The sequence below is a fragment of the Littorina saxatilis genome, linkage group LG1, assembly GCF_037325665.1.
Source record: "Littorina saxatilis isolate snail1 linkage group LG1, US_GU_Lsax_2.0, whole genome shotgun sequence".
NCBI classification, from domain to species: Eukaryota; Metazoa; Mollusca; class Gastropoda; order Littorinimorpha; family Littorinidae; genus Littorina; species Littorina saxatilis.
The window spans coordinates 53180942-53197658 of record NC_090245.1 but is presented as its reverse complement, the minus strand read 5'-3'; the positions used below and the strand labels follow the sequence as shown (position 1 = coordinate 53197658).

Here is a 16717-nt window from a genome sequence, read left to right as displayed (position 1 = left end):
AAAAACAAGGTCACTAAACCACAAATAAGTCATGACCAAATGATAATTCGTGAGTAGTTTTTCAAAGATTGGGTTAAGTTGACATAAAATGTATCACCTCAGTGCGATTGTCTGCTGAGTCGTTGCCTCAGGGAGGTGCTATTTCTTGTCATTGCCATGCAAATGCTATTTTCTCTCATCTGCTCTTTTTACATTTAGTCAAGTTTTGACTAAATGTTTTAACATAGAGGGGGGATCGAGACGAGGGTCGTGGTGTATGTGTGTGTGTGTGTGTGTGTGTGTGTGTGTGTCTGTGTGTGTCTGTGTGTGTGTCTGTGTGTGTGTGTAGAGCGATTCAGACTAAACTACTGGACCGATCTTTATGAAATTTGACATGAGAGTTTCCGGGAATGATATCCCCGGATGTTTTTTCTTTTTTTCGATAAATGTCTTTGATGACGTCATATCCGGCTTTTTGTAAAAGTTGAGGCGGCACTGTCACACCCTCATTTTTCAATCAAATTGATTGAAATTTTGGCCAAGCAATCTTCGACCAAGGCTTCGGTATTGCATTTCAGCATGTAGGCTTAAAAATTAATTAATGACTTTGGTCATTAAATATCTGAAAGTTGTAATTAAAATCATTTTTGTATAAAACGATCCAAAATTACTTTTATTTTATTCTTCATCATGTTCTGATTCCAAAAACATATAAATATGTTATATTCGGATTAAAAACAAGCTCTGAAAATTAAAAATATAAAAATTATGATTAAAAATAAATTTCCGAAATCGTTTTAAAAACAATTTCATCTTATTTCTTGTCGGTTCCTGATTCCAAAAACATATAGATATGATATGTTTGGATTAAAAACACGCTCAGAAAGTTAAAACGAAGAGAGGTACAGTAAAGCGTGCTATGCAGCACTGCGCAACCGCTACCGCGCTAAACAGGCTCGTCACTTTCACTGCCTTTTGCACTAGCGGCGGACTACGGTCATTGTGAAAAAATGCAGTGCGTTCAGTTTCATTCTGTGAGTTCCACAGCTTGACTAAATGTAGTAATTTCGCCTTACGCGACTTGTTTATTTTTTAAGGAGCATTATAAATTACCTATATTTACCCTTGTCTCTGTTTAAATGTTCTTCTTGCCAAGTGAATGTTTTTTAAACATTGAAGTTTTGGTGGAGTACTTTCATTTCAAAGGCTTTTTTAAGGGGAGTGCTTTGACGTAAGTAGTGTTTCTAACACTTGCGACATTCTTCTCAATTCACATTGCTTTACATAGATGGTAAGAAGCTGTCACGTCTCAAGTGTTTGGCAATGTTTGCCAGTTGCACAGCACTGAGACCCTGACTGATCACAGAATGCTATTATCTACGCCTATCTCTCTCTCTCTCTCTCTCTCTCTCTCTCTCTCTCTCTCTCTCTCTCTCTCTCTCTCTCTCTCTCTCTCTCTCTCTCTCTTTATCTCTCTCTCTCTCTCTCGCTGGTGCTCTCTCTCTCTTTATCTCTCTCTCTCTCTCTCTCTCTCGCTCTCTCTCTCTCTCTCTCTCTCGCTCTCTCTTTTTCTCTCTCTCGCTCTCTCTCTCTCTCTCTCTCTCTCTCTCTCTCTCTCTCTCTCTCTCTCTCTCTCTCTCTCTCTCTCTCTCTCTCTCTCTCTCTCTCTCTCTCTCTCTCTCTCTCTCTCTCTCTCTCTCTCTCTCTCTCTCTCTCTTGTAACACTCTTCTACTATCAAAATTATTAGCCATCTCCTGAAATGCCGAATCGAAGTCATAATGGATGGAAACAAAACAAGTCGCGTAAGGCGAAAATACAATATTTAGTCAAGTAGCTGTCGAACTCACAGAATGAAACTGAACGCAACGCAACGCAGCAAGACCGTATACTCGTAGCATCGTCACTCCACCGCCCTCGGCAAAGGCAGTGCACGTGGAATTGACAAGAAGAGCGGGGTATTCGTTGCGCTGAGAAGGATAGCACGCTTTTCTGTACCTCTCTTCGTTTTACCTTTCTGAGCGTGTTTTTAATCCAAACATATCATATCTATATATTTTTGGAATCAGGAACCGACAAGGAATAAGATGAAAGTGTTTTTAAATTGATTTCGAAAAAAATATTTTGATAATAATTTGTATATATTTAATTTTCAGAGCTTGTTTTTAATCCGAATATAACATATTTATATGTTTTTGGAATCAGCAAATAATGGAGAATAAGATAAACGTAAATTTGGATCGTTTTATAAATTTTTATTTTTTTTTACAATTTTCAGATTTTTAATGACCAAAGTCATTAATTAATTTTTAAGCCACCAAGCTGAAATGCAATACCGAACCCCGGGCTTCGTTGAAGAGTACTTGACCAAAATTTCAACCAATTTGGTTGAAAAATGAGGGCGTGACAGTGCCGCCTCAACTTTCACGAAAAGCCGGATATGACGTCATCAAAGACATTTATCAAAAAAATGAAAAAAATGTTCGGGGATTTCATACCCAGGAACTCTCATGTCAAATTTCATAAAGATCGGTCCAGTAGTTTAGTCTGAATCGCTCTACACACACACACACACACACACACACACACACACACACACACACACACGCACGCACATACACCACGACCCTCGTTTCGATTCCCCCTCGATGTTAAAATATTTAGTCAAAACTTGACTAAATATAAAAAGCAAATGAGAGCCTCATGAACTTTCGAAGATCACCCGGCGTTTGCTTTACACTGTGCTGTGTGAGTAGACGATACTAATTCCCATCCTGGCAAGAGAATCTGGACAGCGGAAATAACTTATTTCCGTCCAAAACAAAAACTAGAGAGGAAACGGGAAACATTGGCAAATTGACTCTGAGGGTCTCAATATAGGCTAGTTTAACAACGCTGACGCAACGAAACCTTCCCTGAGTTTTTGCTAGTAGGCTGTTTAAAATTACCTAGAAAAGGCCAACGCTTTTTAAAACATATAGCATCCGGAATGGCTGTGACATATTCGCTATTTTTCCTTAATTTTACGGGCTGTCATTTCCGCACGTTGCAAGAAGGTTTTAAGTCTAAATGTGCATTTTGTCCGCCAGCTTCTCTTTTTCTCCTTATCAAGAAGATAACAAAAATGTTTGAAAATATAAATGTAAAAAAATGCATGATATTTTTTTCTCCATCTGAGTGGTAGAAATCCGTACACAATGCTTGATTCTTTGTATGTTTAATCCTCTCTCTCTCTCTCTCTCTCTCTCTCTCTCTCTCTCTCTCTCTCTCTCTCTCTCTCTCTCTCTCTCTCTCTCTCTCTCTCTCTCTCTCTCTCTCTCTCTCTCTCTCTCTCTCTCTCTCTCTCTCTCTCTCTCTCTCTCTCTCTCTCTCTCTCTCTCTCTCTCTCTCTCTCTCTATCTATATATATAAAACATCAGAAATTGTGAAAGAAACAATTGAAAGTCAGCAGAGACCTTCTTTCGAGATTTGTTACAATCTCTTAGCAGAGAAAGAGAGAGAAATAAGTATCCCTTCACAGACAGCCTATTGGGAGCATCAGACCCTCCTCAAAGGGGGACCGAGATTTACAGAGCAAAGTCCCTTTGTGGGGGACGTATCGCAAGGTAATCTAGTCCTGAGGATTATATATATAACAAAATCAAGGAAAAGAAAAGCCAAACAAAGAATTTCAAGTGGCAGCCCAAATTTTCGACCTGTTGCCAGGCCTTCCTCTATATATATATATATACTAGAGGAATACCCGGCTTCGCCGGGGTGAATCGCGAGACAGAGACAGACAGCGTAGCGGTTCACCACAATCACCTTTGAAGGCGAAGTCCTCTCACACGGGATTGAGAATTTTAGAGCTAATTTCTAAGCCCTATATTATCTCTTATGGCTTCTCAAATGCCAGAACATACAGACAGACAAAAGCCGCCAGACCCCATCACAAACAGAACTCTACAATCTACAGGTGTTGCCTCCACACACACACACACACACACACTAGATTACCTTGCGATACGTCCCCCACAAAGGGACTTTGCTCTGTAAATCTCGGTCCCCCTTGAGGAGGGTCTGATGCTCCCAATAGGCTGTCTGTGAAGGGATACTTATTTCTCTCTCTAACTCTGCTAAGAGATTTTAACAAATCTCGGAAGAAAGTCTCTGCTGACTTTCAATTGTTTCTTTCACAATTTCTGATGTTTCATAAATATATAGAGATAGATGACAGTGGATTTTTCGATAAATAGATTCGACCTTTGCACTTTTACAGTGAGGACAACTTACGGGTACATGCAAGGATAGCCCACAACTTCTAAGGCGAACAACTCTGCAGAGTCTGCTGTGGAGGGCGACGGTAGTTTCCCTGTCACACTCGAACCCCTTTGAATGAACTTTGAGAAGCCATAACAGATAATATAGGGCTTAGAAATTAGCTCTAAAATTCTCAATCCCGTTTGAGAGGACTTCGCCTTCAAAGGTGATTGTGGTGAACCGCCACGCTGTCTGTATCTGTCTCGCGATTCACCCCGGTGAAGCCGGGTATTCCTCTAGTATATATATAGATATACAGCAGTTGTCTCACTGACGCCAACACGCGTCTAAGTTCTCATGCGGGCCCTAGTGTAAAGCTGTCTAGAGATTATGTTTGATGTCTCTCCATAGTTTCCCCGTTTGACTTTTAGCCGGGTTAATAGGTGTCAACCATTGTGAACTTTTGTCGGAAGTGAGCGTCACTTCTCTCTGGCACGTGATGTTGAATATGAGAGAGGCTGTTTGAACCGTATATCTGTCACTGTCTGTCTGTGTGTCTGTCTGTCTGTCTGTCTGTCTGTCTGTGTCGGTCTGCCTGTCTGTCTGTCTGTCAGTGTGTCTGCCTGTAACCCTTTGTCTTTCTGATTGGCTTCCTATTCGTCTGATATGACTTTGTTTTTGTACATGCAATATAAAGAGTGTGTTTGTTTGTCTGGTTTAGTTTCTAGGTTGGTTTACAAGGTTACTTTTTATTCACACACAAACACACACACACACACACACACACACACACACACACACACACACACATACATACACACACAAACACACACACGCACACACACACACACACCCTCCTCCCGGTTAGAGAAACAGCGGGGGGGGAGGGGGGGCGGCGGAATGGAGAACCTGTTGATATGGAGTTTGAAAACAATAACAAACAAAAACTTACGAGCCCAATAAACGTTCAAAGATCTATTTCTTAGACCAGTGACGAAGACAAACTCACTCCGTCAAACGGCGTCTTAGCTGAGACTTAGCAGTCTTTTTATGGTTGACTTATTGAATACATTGACTCAACTGCCTAACATGGAAACGGACTTTTTTCTTTTGTGGTGTTTGCTTGTTAAGATAACAGTCCTAGGCTTTATACGTGAAGGGGATATAAAAACCGCCATGCAGGTAAAAAGCCACCCGTATTAAATCAGAATGTGGGTGGGATTTGCAGCCCAGGAACACAGAAGAAGAAGTTACATAACTCAGTCAAACTCAATGCATAGCAACAAAAAATAAAAGAATAAAAATCAAAATAAAAGTGAAGCGACGTACACAAAAAAGCGACCCAAAGAAAGAAAAACAACGTCTCTCGAGCATGTTTTAACAGCCAAACTAATCCTTTTACCTCTTTTTCTTGTTACAGAGCCTGACCGTGACGATCAGGAGGTCCTGAATGTGGCGGCTGTGGACTTTCTGGTTCCCGAGAACGTGAAGCAGCACCACACTGATGAGTTCGACATCACAGAGCTGTCCAGGCCCAAGCTGGTGGTGCGTCGCGGCCAGCCCTTCAACATCAGGATCACCTTCAACAGGGCGTACAACACCCAGAAGGATGACCTCCGCCTTGTCTTTGAAATCGGTATGTTCTCGTGTGTACTTCGGTACAAAGTGTACTCTGAGTTCTGTACAGCGTGAAAAGGGAATTTTTGACCTACCAGAGCAATCAGTGAAGTCCTAGTAATAAGCAGCGTTAGGCTGTTCGGCTTGCACGACATAAAAAATACCGTTGAGGTTGTTTTTTTCTAGGTTTTCCTTTTAGCTAGATCCTCCAAATTTCACACACTGCTGTCTGACAAAAGGGAAGATGGAAAACAGAAGTTCATTGTCATGGGGCTCAAGAGCTCGGCAGTACATCTGTGTTTCGTCTGTTTCCTCAGGTGTTGCTCGCCAGTCAAATAAGTTAAACTTGAATAAGAAAATGTAAGAAAAATTAAATCGTGATTGAAAGACCTTAACGTCAACATCATGATCAACGTAAAAAAATGACTTCAACTGAAACCTTACTTTCTCTGTACTGTCTAGGCGACCAGCCCAAGCCCAGCAAAGGGACCCACGTGGAATTCATCTTGTCTGACAAAGACGTGAAGGGAGAGTGGGGGGCTGCAATCAAAGACCCGTCGAGCAACAAGACGGTAATCAACATCGCCGTCTTCACTCCCCCAGACTGTATCGTGGGCGTGTGGAAGTTCAAGGTGGATGTTGTCAAGAAGACGGACAATAGGACCTCCGTATTCCGCTACAACCACAAGGACCCCATCTACATGCTCTTCAACCCATGGTGCAGAGGTGAGAGGACAATGCGAATAATGTCTTACTGGGGGAAATTGTTGTTTTGTGGGCAAGGGATGAATGGCACCCAGGACAAGCAAAACTGACCTTGATACTAAGCGATTAAAGGACATTACTCAATAGTCGTAGTACAGAATGCAATTTGAAGTGGGCAAACGTAACACAATTTGGCTCAATTTTTGGGACAAATAAGAGGCTTGAAAACAGTTTGAAAAACAAAATGTAAACGCCAACTAATACCAAACTGGTCGCAATAACACCGATTTAAAAAAATAATATCCTACCACGGAACGCATGGCAATGGAAGGGACCTCACTCTGGTGAGGATTTCTTTGCCACTTTAAGAATGGTAATTTACAGTTTAGAATCGTATAAAACATGAAATTCGTGCTATTGTGACTAGTTTGGTCTTAGGGTCCAAACTTCGTTTCTGTAACTGGTTTCAAGCTTCTAAGTCCATTAAGTTTAAGTTAGTCAGTATCGATTTGGCCCACTTCAAATTTCTTTCTGTTATTTGGCTGTTTGGTTACGTCCCTTAATCGTATAGGTGTGTGTGTGCGTGTGTGTGTGCGCGTATGTGTGTGTGTGTGTGTGAGTGTTTGTGTGTGTGTGAGTGTGTGTGTGAGTGTGTGTGTGTGGGTGTGCACGTGTGTGTGTGTGTGTGTGCGTGTGTGTCTGTGTGTGTGTGTGTGTGTGTGTGTGTGTGTGTGTGTGTGTGTTAAAGCGGAACACACGTTCTGATGTGTTTTACCCCAAGTTATTATTATCATAATATTTTTTGTTATTTTCTGTCATCCATAATGTTGTGCCGGGTCCAACTTCTTGCACTCATAATGCGTGTTTTTACATTTAGTCAAGTTTTGACTAAATGTTTTAACGTAGAGGGGGGAATCGAGACGAGGGTCGTGGTGTATGTGCGTGTGTCTGTCTGTGTGTGTGTGTGTGTGTAGAGCGATTCAGACTAAACTACTGGACCGATCTTTATGAAATTTGACATGAGAGTTCCTGGGTATGAAATCCCCGAACGTTTTTTTCATTTTTTTGATAAATGTCTTTGATGACGTCATATCCGGCTTTTCGTGAAAGTTGAGGCGGCACTGTCACGCTCTCATTTTTAAACCAAATTGGTTGAAATTTTGGTCAAGTAATCTTCGACGAAGCCCGGACTTCGGTATTGCATTTCAGCTTGGTGGCTTAAAAATTAATTAATGACTTTGGTCATTAAAAATCTGAAAATTGTAAAAAAATAAATAAAAATTTATAAAACGATCCAAATTTACGTTCATCTTATTCTCCATCATTTTCTGATTCCAAAAACATATAAATATGTTATATTTGGATTAAAAACAAGCTCTGAAAATTAAATATATAAAAATTATTATCAAAATTAAATTGTCAAAATCAATTTAAAAACACTTTCATCTTATTCCTTGTCGGTTCCTGATTCCAAAAACATATAGATATGATATGTTTGGATTAAAAACACGCTCAGAAAGTTAAAACAAAGAGAGGTACAGAAAAGCGTGCTATCCTTCTTAGCGCAACTACTACCCCGCTCTTCTTGTCAATTTTACTGCCTTTGCCATGAGCGGTGGACTGACGATGCTACGAGTATACGGTCTTGCTGAAAAATGGCATTGCGTTCAGTTTCATTCTGTGTGTTCGACAGCTACTTGACTAAATGTTGTGTTTTCGCCTTACGCGACTTGTTTATTCTTCGTCTTTAACGTGCTCTGTCACACAGAGGATACCGTTTTCCTTGAGAACGAGTCTCATAGAAATGCTTACGTCATGGAGGACAAGGGAAAGATCTACGCTGGCACCTACAATAGTATCTCTGCAAAGCCATGGGTCTTCGGACAGGTGAGTGAAATAATTATCTTGGAAGGCAATTTTATGTATAACTTTAAAGATCCAAGCAAGAAAGCATAAAATCATACCGGAAGATGTTGTACAAATACATTTTAATGATGTACTACATGAATTTCTCCTGCACATATGGGCTAAGGAGAAGTATTTTTTATCTGCGTCACTAGGCATGTTTTCTAAGAATAGTGACCGCAAATGCATCTCGCGTAAGCTTAGATTGTATAAATAAGAGTGTTTCTGTCTCTTGGCCAAGCAATCGGAGAATACATCTGTTTTTCATTTGATTGTACTGAGATGGGGATGTACTTTTGCTCTTTTCTTCAATTAAACAAGTCTCAAAGGGTGCCAGGTTTTATGGCTTGATGTTATTGGAATGTCTCATGTCGTCGCTGTAATTCACAAACCTCGTATCTCAATTTTTGCTATTTGAGAAAATCAAAATAAATGTTTCAAAAATTCATCGCACCAAATATAACTTTATTTCATGGGTTTATAGTTTCTTTGGAACAGTACAATGGCAGTCTAAATTTGTGTTAACGTCAGTTGTTAATGATATTTGATACAACTGAAAAGCTATTGAGATAGTTTTCTTCTCAAGAACTTGTTCTCACTTTAAAAAGCAGCTGGACTGAGGTACGAGCTTCTCTCACCACACGGGCAAAAAATTAAGGGATCTAACTTCTGTTTTAGTTCCAAAACCTACAAAATTGAGATACGAGGTTTGTGAATTACTGCGACAATGTGTTTGTTGTTGGAATGTCTCATGTGTTTGTGTGTTTCACGTGCAGTTTTCAGGCAACGTGCTGGACTGCTGTATGCACCTACTGGACATCTGCGAACTCAACCTGGCAGTGCGTGGTAATCCTATCCCTGTCTGCAGAAAACTTTCTGCCATGGTAAGTATGCTTTTATGTTAATTTTACATCTGTCGATCTTTTTGTTTCCCGGCTTTCCCAGCGACGGGGCAATCAAGTTATGAAAATGAAAACGAAAAGGCGTTGGGGATTGACTCCTCCTTGTGGCATGCCTTGCTGAAGAGTGATGCTGTGTCTCATCTTTCTGTCAAGATTTATGTAACCTTACTGTTCCGTTCTGGAAGAAGTCGTGTATCCAGTGGTACATCTCCTCTCCGTTTACTTCTTGAGCTTCGGGAGCAGTCCTAGCTGCCTATCATACTTAGTCAAAGGCCTTAGTCAGGTCCACACCTTGCTAAAGAGTGATGCTGTGTCTCATCTTTCTGTCAAGTTTTATGTAACCTATATGTGCGGTACTGAAGGAAGTCGTGTATCCAGTGGTAAATCTCCCCTCCATTTACTTCTTGAGCAGCTTCAGGAGCAGTCCTGCCTATCATACTGAGTAAAAGGCCACAAAGACAGCCAATGCCGTCTTCTTCTCTTGAAATACGTTTAAAATTGTCTAGGCATGGAACACCGTTTATACAAAACGCCTACTGTGATCACGGTATCTCCGTCTTATGTCCCTCTCCTGTTGTGTTGCAGAAGATACCTTTTCTCAAAGGCTCATTCAAGGTATTTGACTCATGTGCATGGAAAGGACGGAGAGGGATCTATTGGATTTATGCACTTATAAAGCAAAACAACAACATACGTTCCAACAGTCTACCTTTCTTGTTTTTCTATTCTGCATCTTTGGAACGTTGGCAGTCTATTTGTTTTTGGATTTGTACTTACAAAGCATTTAACCGTTTTCACGTGTACAACAGGTCAATTCTAATGACGACGGGGGCGTGCTGACAGGCAACTGGTCAGGAGAATACAGCGGGGGCAAATCTCCCCTGTCCTGGACTGGCAGTGCCATGATCTTGGAGCAGTATTATGAGCAGAAGTACTCCGTTCAGTTCGGCCAGTGTTGGGTCTTCTCTGGGGTGCTTACTACAGGTTAGTAATGGTTGTGGTGGTGGTGGTGGTGGTGGTGGTGGCAGTCGTGGTAATACATGGTGTCACTTGTGTGTGTGTGTGTGTGTGTGTGTGTGTGTGTGTGTGTGTGTGTGTGTGTGTGTGTGTGTGTGTGTGAGTGTGAGTGTGTGTTTCTGTGTGTGTGTATGTGTGTGGAATGTGTATGTGTGTGTGTGTGTATGTGTGTGTGTGTATATGTGTGCTTGTGTGGCTGTCTGTTTGAACAGTGCTGGGTCTATCCATTACTACCGCCAGGCTCTCTGCTTGTCTGAAGGTGTGTCTGTGTGTGTCTTAGTCTGTTTGAACAGTACTGGTTCTGTCCATGTCTTACGCCAGGCTCTCTGCTTGTCTGAAGGTGTGTCTTGTGTGTGTTATAGTGTTGCGTGCCCTGGGAATCCCTGCCCGCAGTGTGACCAACTTCGCCTCCGCCCACGACGTCGACACCTCCATCACCATCGACCTGCACTTCGGTGACGATGGCTACCCTCTGGAAGAACTGAATGAGGATTCTATTTGGTATGACTTTTATTTTGTATTGTGAACTCTTTTTTTGTTGTACAGGTACAGTTCATGAATTTCCATGCGTTAAATACATATGGTCAATTTCTGCAGAAATCATTCAAAAATACCACACTTGTATGTAGCGGTGTATTATTGTTATTTTGTTCGGGATAATCAGGACCTTTTTACATTTTTGTTTTATGATGAGGTCTCCTCAGAATGTAAGAATACAGGTCCAAATATTAGCAGGTGATAAATGAAATGGTATAGGAAGCAATTTTATTCACTTCTGGAAGACTTTGGCATAGTTTTAGGTAGCATATTACAGACATGTTGAACGCACAGGCAAATGACTGTTTAACCATCTACAGGAACTTCCACGTGTGGAACGAGGCGTGGATGGCTCGCTCTGACCTGCCCTCTGGCTACGGAGGATGGCAGGCCCTTGACGCCACCCCTCAAGAAACCAGTGATGGTTGGTATCACGTAGTCAATTAATCTGTTTGTTGCTGTATCGGTATGATCATAACATACTTTTTTCTGTGGGTTAAACATCAAAACAAAACAAAATAAAACATAACAGCAACCAGTTCAGGTAAGTTCTTTATTAAATTTTTGTCAGCCTGGCGCTGACTTCATCAGGATGGTAAGGATAAGTCAAGAATGATGGCAGAATGTTCCCTGTGGGTTCAAGATTCCTGTAAATGTTGCAGATGTGTTTTGTAACAGTCGCAACATCATCATCATCTTGACATTATTAAATAGCTCGGCTCGGTCTTCTTGTGCATATTGCTGATGTGTGTTGTTGCAGCTATATCACAAGGTTCAAGTGTTTTGTGCCTGCTCTAGGTTGCATTGTTGTAACTATAGATCATCATAACATGAAATTGTTCGATCTAATAAACAAAGGGAAGTAAGCTCTCTAAATGCATACGACATGTGTAATAGAGGAAGTGATAGCTATTCGAAACCAGTCTCCTGGCACCTGAGAGAATAACAAGCATTGAAATAAATAAGCGACTGTCATCCTCATTTAATTTATTTTCATTTTTTCCATTTTTACATTTAGTCAAGTTTTGACTAAATGTTTTAACATAGAGGGGGAATCGAAACGAGGGTCGTGGTGTATGTGTATGTGTGTGTGTATGTGTGTGTGTGTGCGTAGGTGCGTGTGTGTAGAGCGATTCAGACCAAACTACTGGACCGATCTTTATGAAATTTTACATGAGAGTTCCTGGGTATGATATCCCCGAACGTTTTTTTCTTTTTTTTGATAAATGTCTTTGATGACGTCATATCCGGCTTTTCGTGAAAGTTGAGGCGGCACTGTCACGCTCTTATTTTTCAACCAAATTGGTTGAAATTTTGGTCAAGTAATCTTCGACGAAGCCAGGACTTCGGTATTGCATTTCAGCTTGGTGGCTTAAACATTAATTAATGACTTTGGTCATTAAAAATCGGAAAATTGTAAAAAAAAAATATATATATATAAAACGATTCAAATTTACGTTCATCTTATTCTCCATCATTTTCTGATTCCAAAAACCTATAAATATGTTATATTTGGATTAAAAACAAGCTCTGAAAATTAAAAATATAAAAATTATTATCAAAATTAAATTTTCGAAATCAATTTAAAAACACTTTCATCTTATTGCTTGTCGGTTCCTGATTCCAAAAACATATAGATAGGATATGTTTGGATTAAAAACACGCTCAGAAAGTTAAAACGAAGAGAGGTACAGAAAAGCGTGCTATCCTTCTCAGCGCAACTACTACCCCGCTCTTCTTGTCAATTTCACTGCCTTTGCCATGAGCGGTGGACTGACGATGCTACGAGTATGCGATCTTGCTGAAAAATTGCATTGCGTTCCGTTTCATTCTGTGAGTTCGACAGCTACTTGACTAAATGTTGTATTTTCGCCTTACGCGACTTGTTGATTTGTTCATTTCAATGAATTTCTCGGTAGGTTCATGTTCCCTGTCCCCGTTGCAGGTGTAATGTGTTGCGGCCCCTGCCCTGTGCACGCCATCAAAGAAGGGGAGGTCAACCTGCCTTACGACGGGCCTTTCGTCTTTGCTGAGGTGAACGCTGATAAGGTCTACTGGATGATCCAGAAAGATGGCACCAACAAGCGAGTTCACATCCAGCAGAACGCGTGAGTGCAGACATTTCAAAAAAAATGTTTTAAAGAAAACATTTACATTATACAAGCTAGATGTCCGGCTGGCAGGAATCTATACTTGACCTCGGAAAATGGTGAAGCAAGGTTCCTTTTCTTGTTGTCTTCGTAGTTGTTAACAGCAAACCTGCATTGTGTTGCTTACAGCTCTGTCATAAAATCAGCCATGCGTTGCTCAGAATCACAATAGCCCGCTCAGAGAAAATTCGCTCTGGATTGGTCTATGCAACGGGCTCACAACGAGGCAAATCGCTTCACGATGGCGACGAAGAAAGCACGATTGCTGCGAGATATGAAAAAAGTTGTACTTTTTAAACTAGTAGACGATTCGGTCAGTGAAATCGTAAGAGAGAATGTAGTTATGATGGGAAATTTAGCTGGGGTAGTCCCTGAACCTTGAACAGCGGTGGATCCCTCGGGTTACGTCGAAAACCACGCCGAGAAGATCTAAACACGCTACACGGCATCGCAGTGTAAACACCGCCGCCATCTTGGATAACGCGGCGGGCGGTGGGCGAGCATATACCAAAGCCGCTCGCCGAGTGCTTCGCGAGCGCTTTCCTGCACTGCCCTAAGAAACGGCTTTTTGTCATTCGCACTGCGAGCGACCCGTGGCGAACCGCTCTGGGCAACTCGTCTCAGCTTGCTCTGTCGTAGCACCCCTTTAGCGTGTCGTAATTGAGTTGTTCTTTGAGAACGATGCGATAGAGGATATTTACAATAATAATGGTACATCTTCCATGGACATCATGGGGAGAGGAGGGGTGGGGGGGGGGGGGGTAGATGTGCATTCCCAAACATGAAGGCATTATCTAAGAAGGCTTGAGAACGCTCTTATAAAGTTACACGTTAATTCACAGTGGCCATGGTAATGTGCCTTGCCCAGAAAATCAATTCTTCTTCTTCTTCTTTGTTCATGGGCTGAAACTCCCAGGTTCAATCATGATTTTGCACGTGTGGATTTTTACGTGTAAGACCGTTTTTACCCCGCTATTCTGGCAGCATACGCCCAAACATGAATGCTTCATCTAAGAAGGCTTGAGAAGAGATGTTAACTCTTACAACGTGTACACGTTCACAGTGGCTATTTAGATGGCAATTTTGCCATGTCCAGAGAATTAATGAGAATTGATGATGTGAGAAAAGTGAATGTTGCCATTCCTTCTAACATAGGTCGCATGGGGATCAGACGAAGTAAGGATAGATTGCATCGAGTAATAATAGTACATCCATAACAAGCATAAACAGAGAACACCTTTGCCTGAAGCCAAATAAAGATCCCTCTAACAACACACAAGCGGACACAGATTCAGTACAAATGTTGAGGTTGCCATGAATAGACAGAAGAGATTAAAACTAGGATAGAATGAATGCTGAACAAAGTAGTTCAGAAAATCAATGTTTGTCTTTTTCAGTGTGGGGAAATTCATCAGCACCATGTCTCTGCGTGGGGAGCGAGAGGATGTCACCAAGCACTACAAGCATCCTGAGGGTAAGTCATTACTTCTCCATGCCATGGATGTTGTGGAGACGGGAAGAAGAAAGAGGGAATGATAACGAGATGACAGCGAATAACAGAACTAGAAGAAAGGGTTGCAGGGGGAAGATACAAAAACTCCACCTTTTTGGACCACTCGCGGCTGTGTCAACCGAGAAGACTGAACCACTCCAGTCAAAATACATAAATAAATAAATAGCTGCTCAGCTTCGTCTTCAACCCCAGTGAGGCCTGTTCTGTTTCCTTCTAACCCAGTGAGGCCTGTTCTTTTTCCTTCTAACCCAGTGAGGCCTGTTCTTTTGCCTTCTAACCCAGTGAAGCCTGTTCTTTTTCCTTCTAACCCAGTGAGGCCTGTTCTTTTTCCTTCTAACCCAGTGAGGCCTGTTCTTTTTCCTTCTAACCCAGTGAGGCTTGTTCTTTTTCCTTCTAACCCAGTAAGGCCTGTTCTTTTTTCCTTCTAACCCAGTGAGGCCTGTTCTTTTTCCCTCGACCCCAGTAAGGCCTGTTCTTTTTCCTTCTAACCCAGTGAGGCGTGTTCTTTTTCCTTCTAACCCAGTAAGGCCTGTTCTTTTTCCTTCTAACTCAGTGAGGCCTAGCTGTTCTTTTTTCCTTCTAACCCAGTGAGGCCTGTTCTTTTTGCCTCGACCCCAGTAAGGCCTGTTCTTTTTCCTTCTAACCCAGTGAGGCCTTTTCTTTTTTCCTTCTAACCCAGTGAGGCCTGTTCTTTTTCCTTCTAACCCAGTGAGGCCTGTTCTTTTTCCTTCTAACCCAGTGAGGCCTGTTCTTTTTGCCTCGACCCCAGTAAGGCCTGTTTTTTTTTCCTTCTAACTCAGTGAGGCCTGTTCTTTTTCCCTCGACCCCAGTAAGGCCTGTTTTTTTCCTTCTAACCCAGTGAGGCCTGTTCTTTTTCCTTCTAACCCAGTGAGGCCTGTTCTTTTTCCTTCTAACCCAGTGAGGCATGTTCTTTTTTCTTCTAACCCAGTGAGGCCTGTTCTTATTCCATCAATCCCAGTAAGGCCTGTGTGTGTGTGTGAGTATGTGTGTGTGTGTGCGTGTGTGTGTGTGCGTGTGTGTGTGTGTGTGTGTGTGTGTGTGTGTGTGAGTGTGTGTGTGTGTGCGCGTGTGTGTGTTCATGCGGTTTCTGTGAATAGGAAAAGCAAAATGTACGTCGTAGACTTCCAGGAGAGGGCTGCATGTCCCCTGTTGAGTAACCTCTATGCTATAGTGCCGACGCGTCCCTCTCTGGCTCTCCCGACACCTACGTCACCAACGGGGTACACTCAGTACATCTAGCTAGTACACTCATCGGGCTAAGGGAGGTAATAGACGAGGAGACGCTGGTCCGCTTTGGTTCTGGGACAAGCAGACATTCTCCTTACTGACACTTTTTTCCGGTTACTCTTCATCTCCATCTTGGTACGCTGAGTTGTGACCCGTTCAGGCCTTATCATTTGGGGTAAACACCCCCCCCTCCCCCCCCCCCCCCCTCCTCCCCACCCCCTGTCGTCACCAAGACCACAACACAGCTAGGCCAGAACGGTGTGCGACTCAGTCATCCGCGTCAGGAAAGTGTAGGAACAAATCTTACTTTTTCATGCTAAGAATACAAACAGAAGTGTCTCGTGTCCTTTATGAAACTCGTCTTCTTCTTTTCTGCCAGATACTAATGAAGAGCGCACAGCCGTGCTGAGAGCCAACAGAGTGGGGGCAAGGGGGGACTCTGGACGTAACGCCTATGAGACCGGACCCGAGGTAAGGGGTAGGGACTAAACATTCTCGGGTGGAAATTATATGGTTTACCATTTGGTGCGTCTGTTTGTGTGTGTGTGTCTCAGTGTGTGTGTGTCTGTGTCTGTGTGTCTGTGTGTGTGTAGGCCCTATGTGTGTTTTGTTATTTGTGTCTCCCGTTCACATGTTTTTTCTTATTTGGAATATTTTGTTGGTCTGTTTGTCGCATGTCAGTCTTCTCCTTGCCTTTTTCCTGCTTCCTCTTCCCTTGTCTTTCATATTTTATGCAAAATATCATAAGAGGAGGGTCGGATGTTCTTTTAGATGAGCTGTCGTTTTTCTTTACATTGGTATATCCCCAACGACCTTGTTCAGTGTCTAGAAACACCTACTATAATTATATTATGCTTCTTCGTCATACCTTTTTTTCTCTCTCTTCTATCACCTACCTTTGTTCCCG

The 16717-nt window shown here is 42.1% G+C and overlaps 1 protein-coding gene across 1 annotated transcript in view; it reads left to right on the top strand.

Moving 5' to 3' along the window:
- LOC138973854 (hemocyte protein-glutamine gamma-glutamyltransferase-like) overlaps positions 1 to 16717 on the top strand; it is an 80646-nt gene that overhangs the window by 54630 nt on the left and 9299 nt on the right. The window contains exons 4-13 of the mRNA XM_070346565.1: positions 5637 to 5852; positions 6296 to 6559; positions 8307 to 8425; positions 9220 to 9327; positions 10155 to 10329; positions 10725 to 10863; positions 11220 to 11323; positions 12845 to 13007; positions 14447 to 14523; positions 16190 to 16281. Coding sequence (XP_070202666.1) covers positions 5637 to 5852; positions 6296 to 6559; positions 8307 to 8425; positions 9220 to 9327; positions 10155 to 10329; positions 10725 to 10863; positions 11220 to 11323; positions 12845 to 13007; positions 14447 to 14523; positions 16190 to 16281 — 1457 coding nt within the window. The remainder of the gene's footprint in view (positions 1 to 5636; positions 5853 to 6295; positions 6560 to 8306; positions 8426 to 9219; positions 9328 to 10154; positions 10330 to 10724; positions 10864 to 11219; positions 11324 to 12844; positions 13008 to 14446; positions 14524 to 16189; positions 16282 to 16717) is intronic.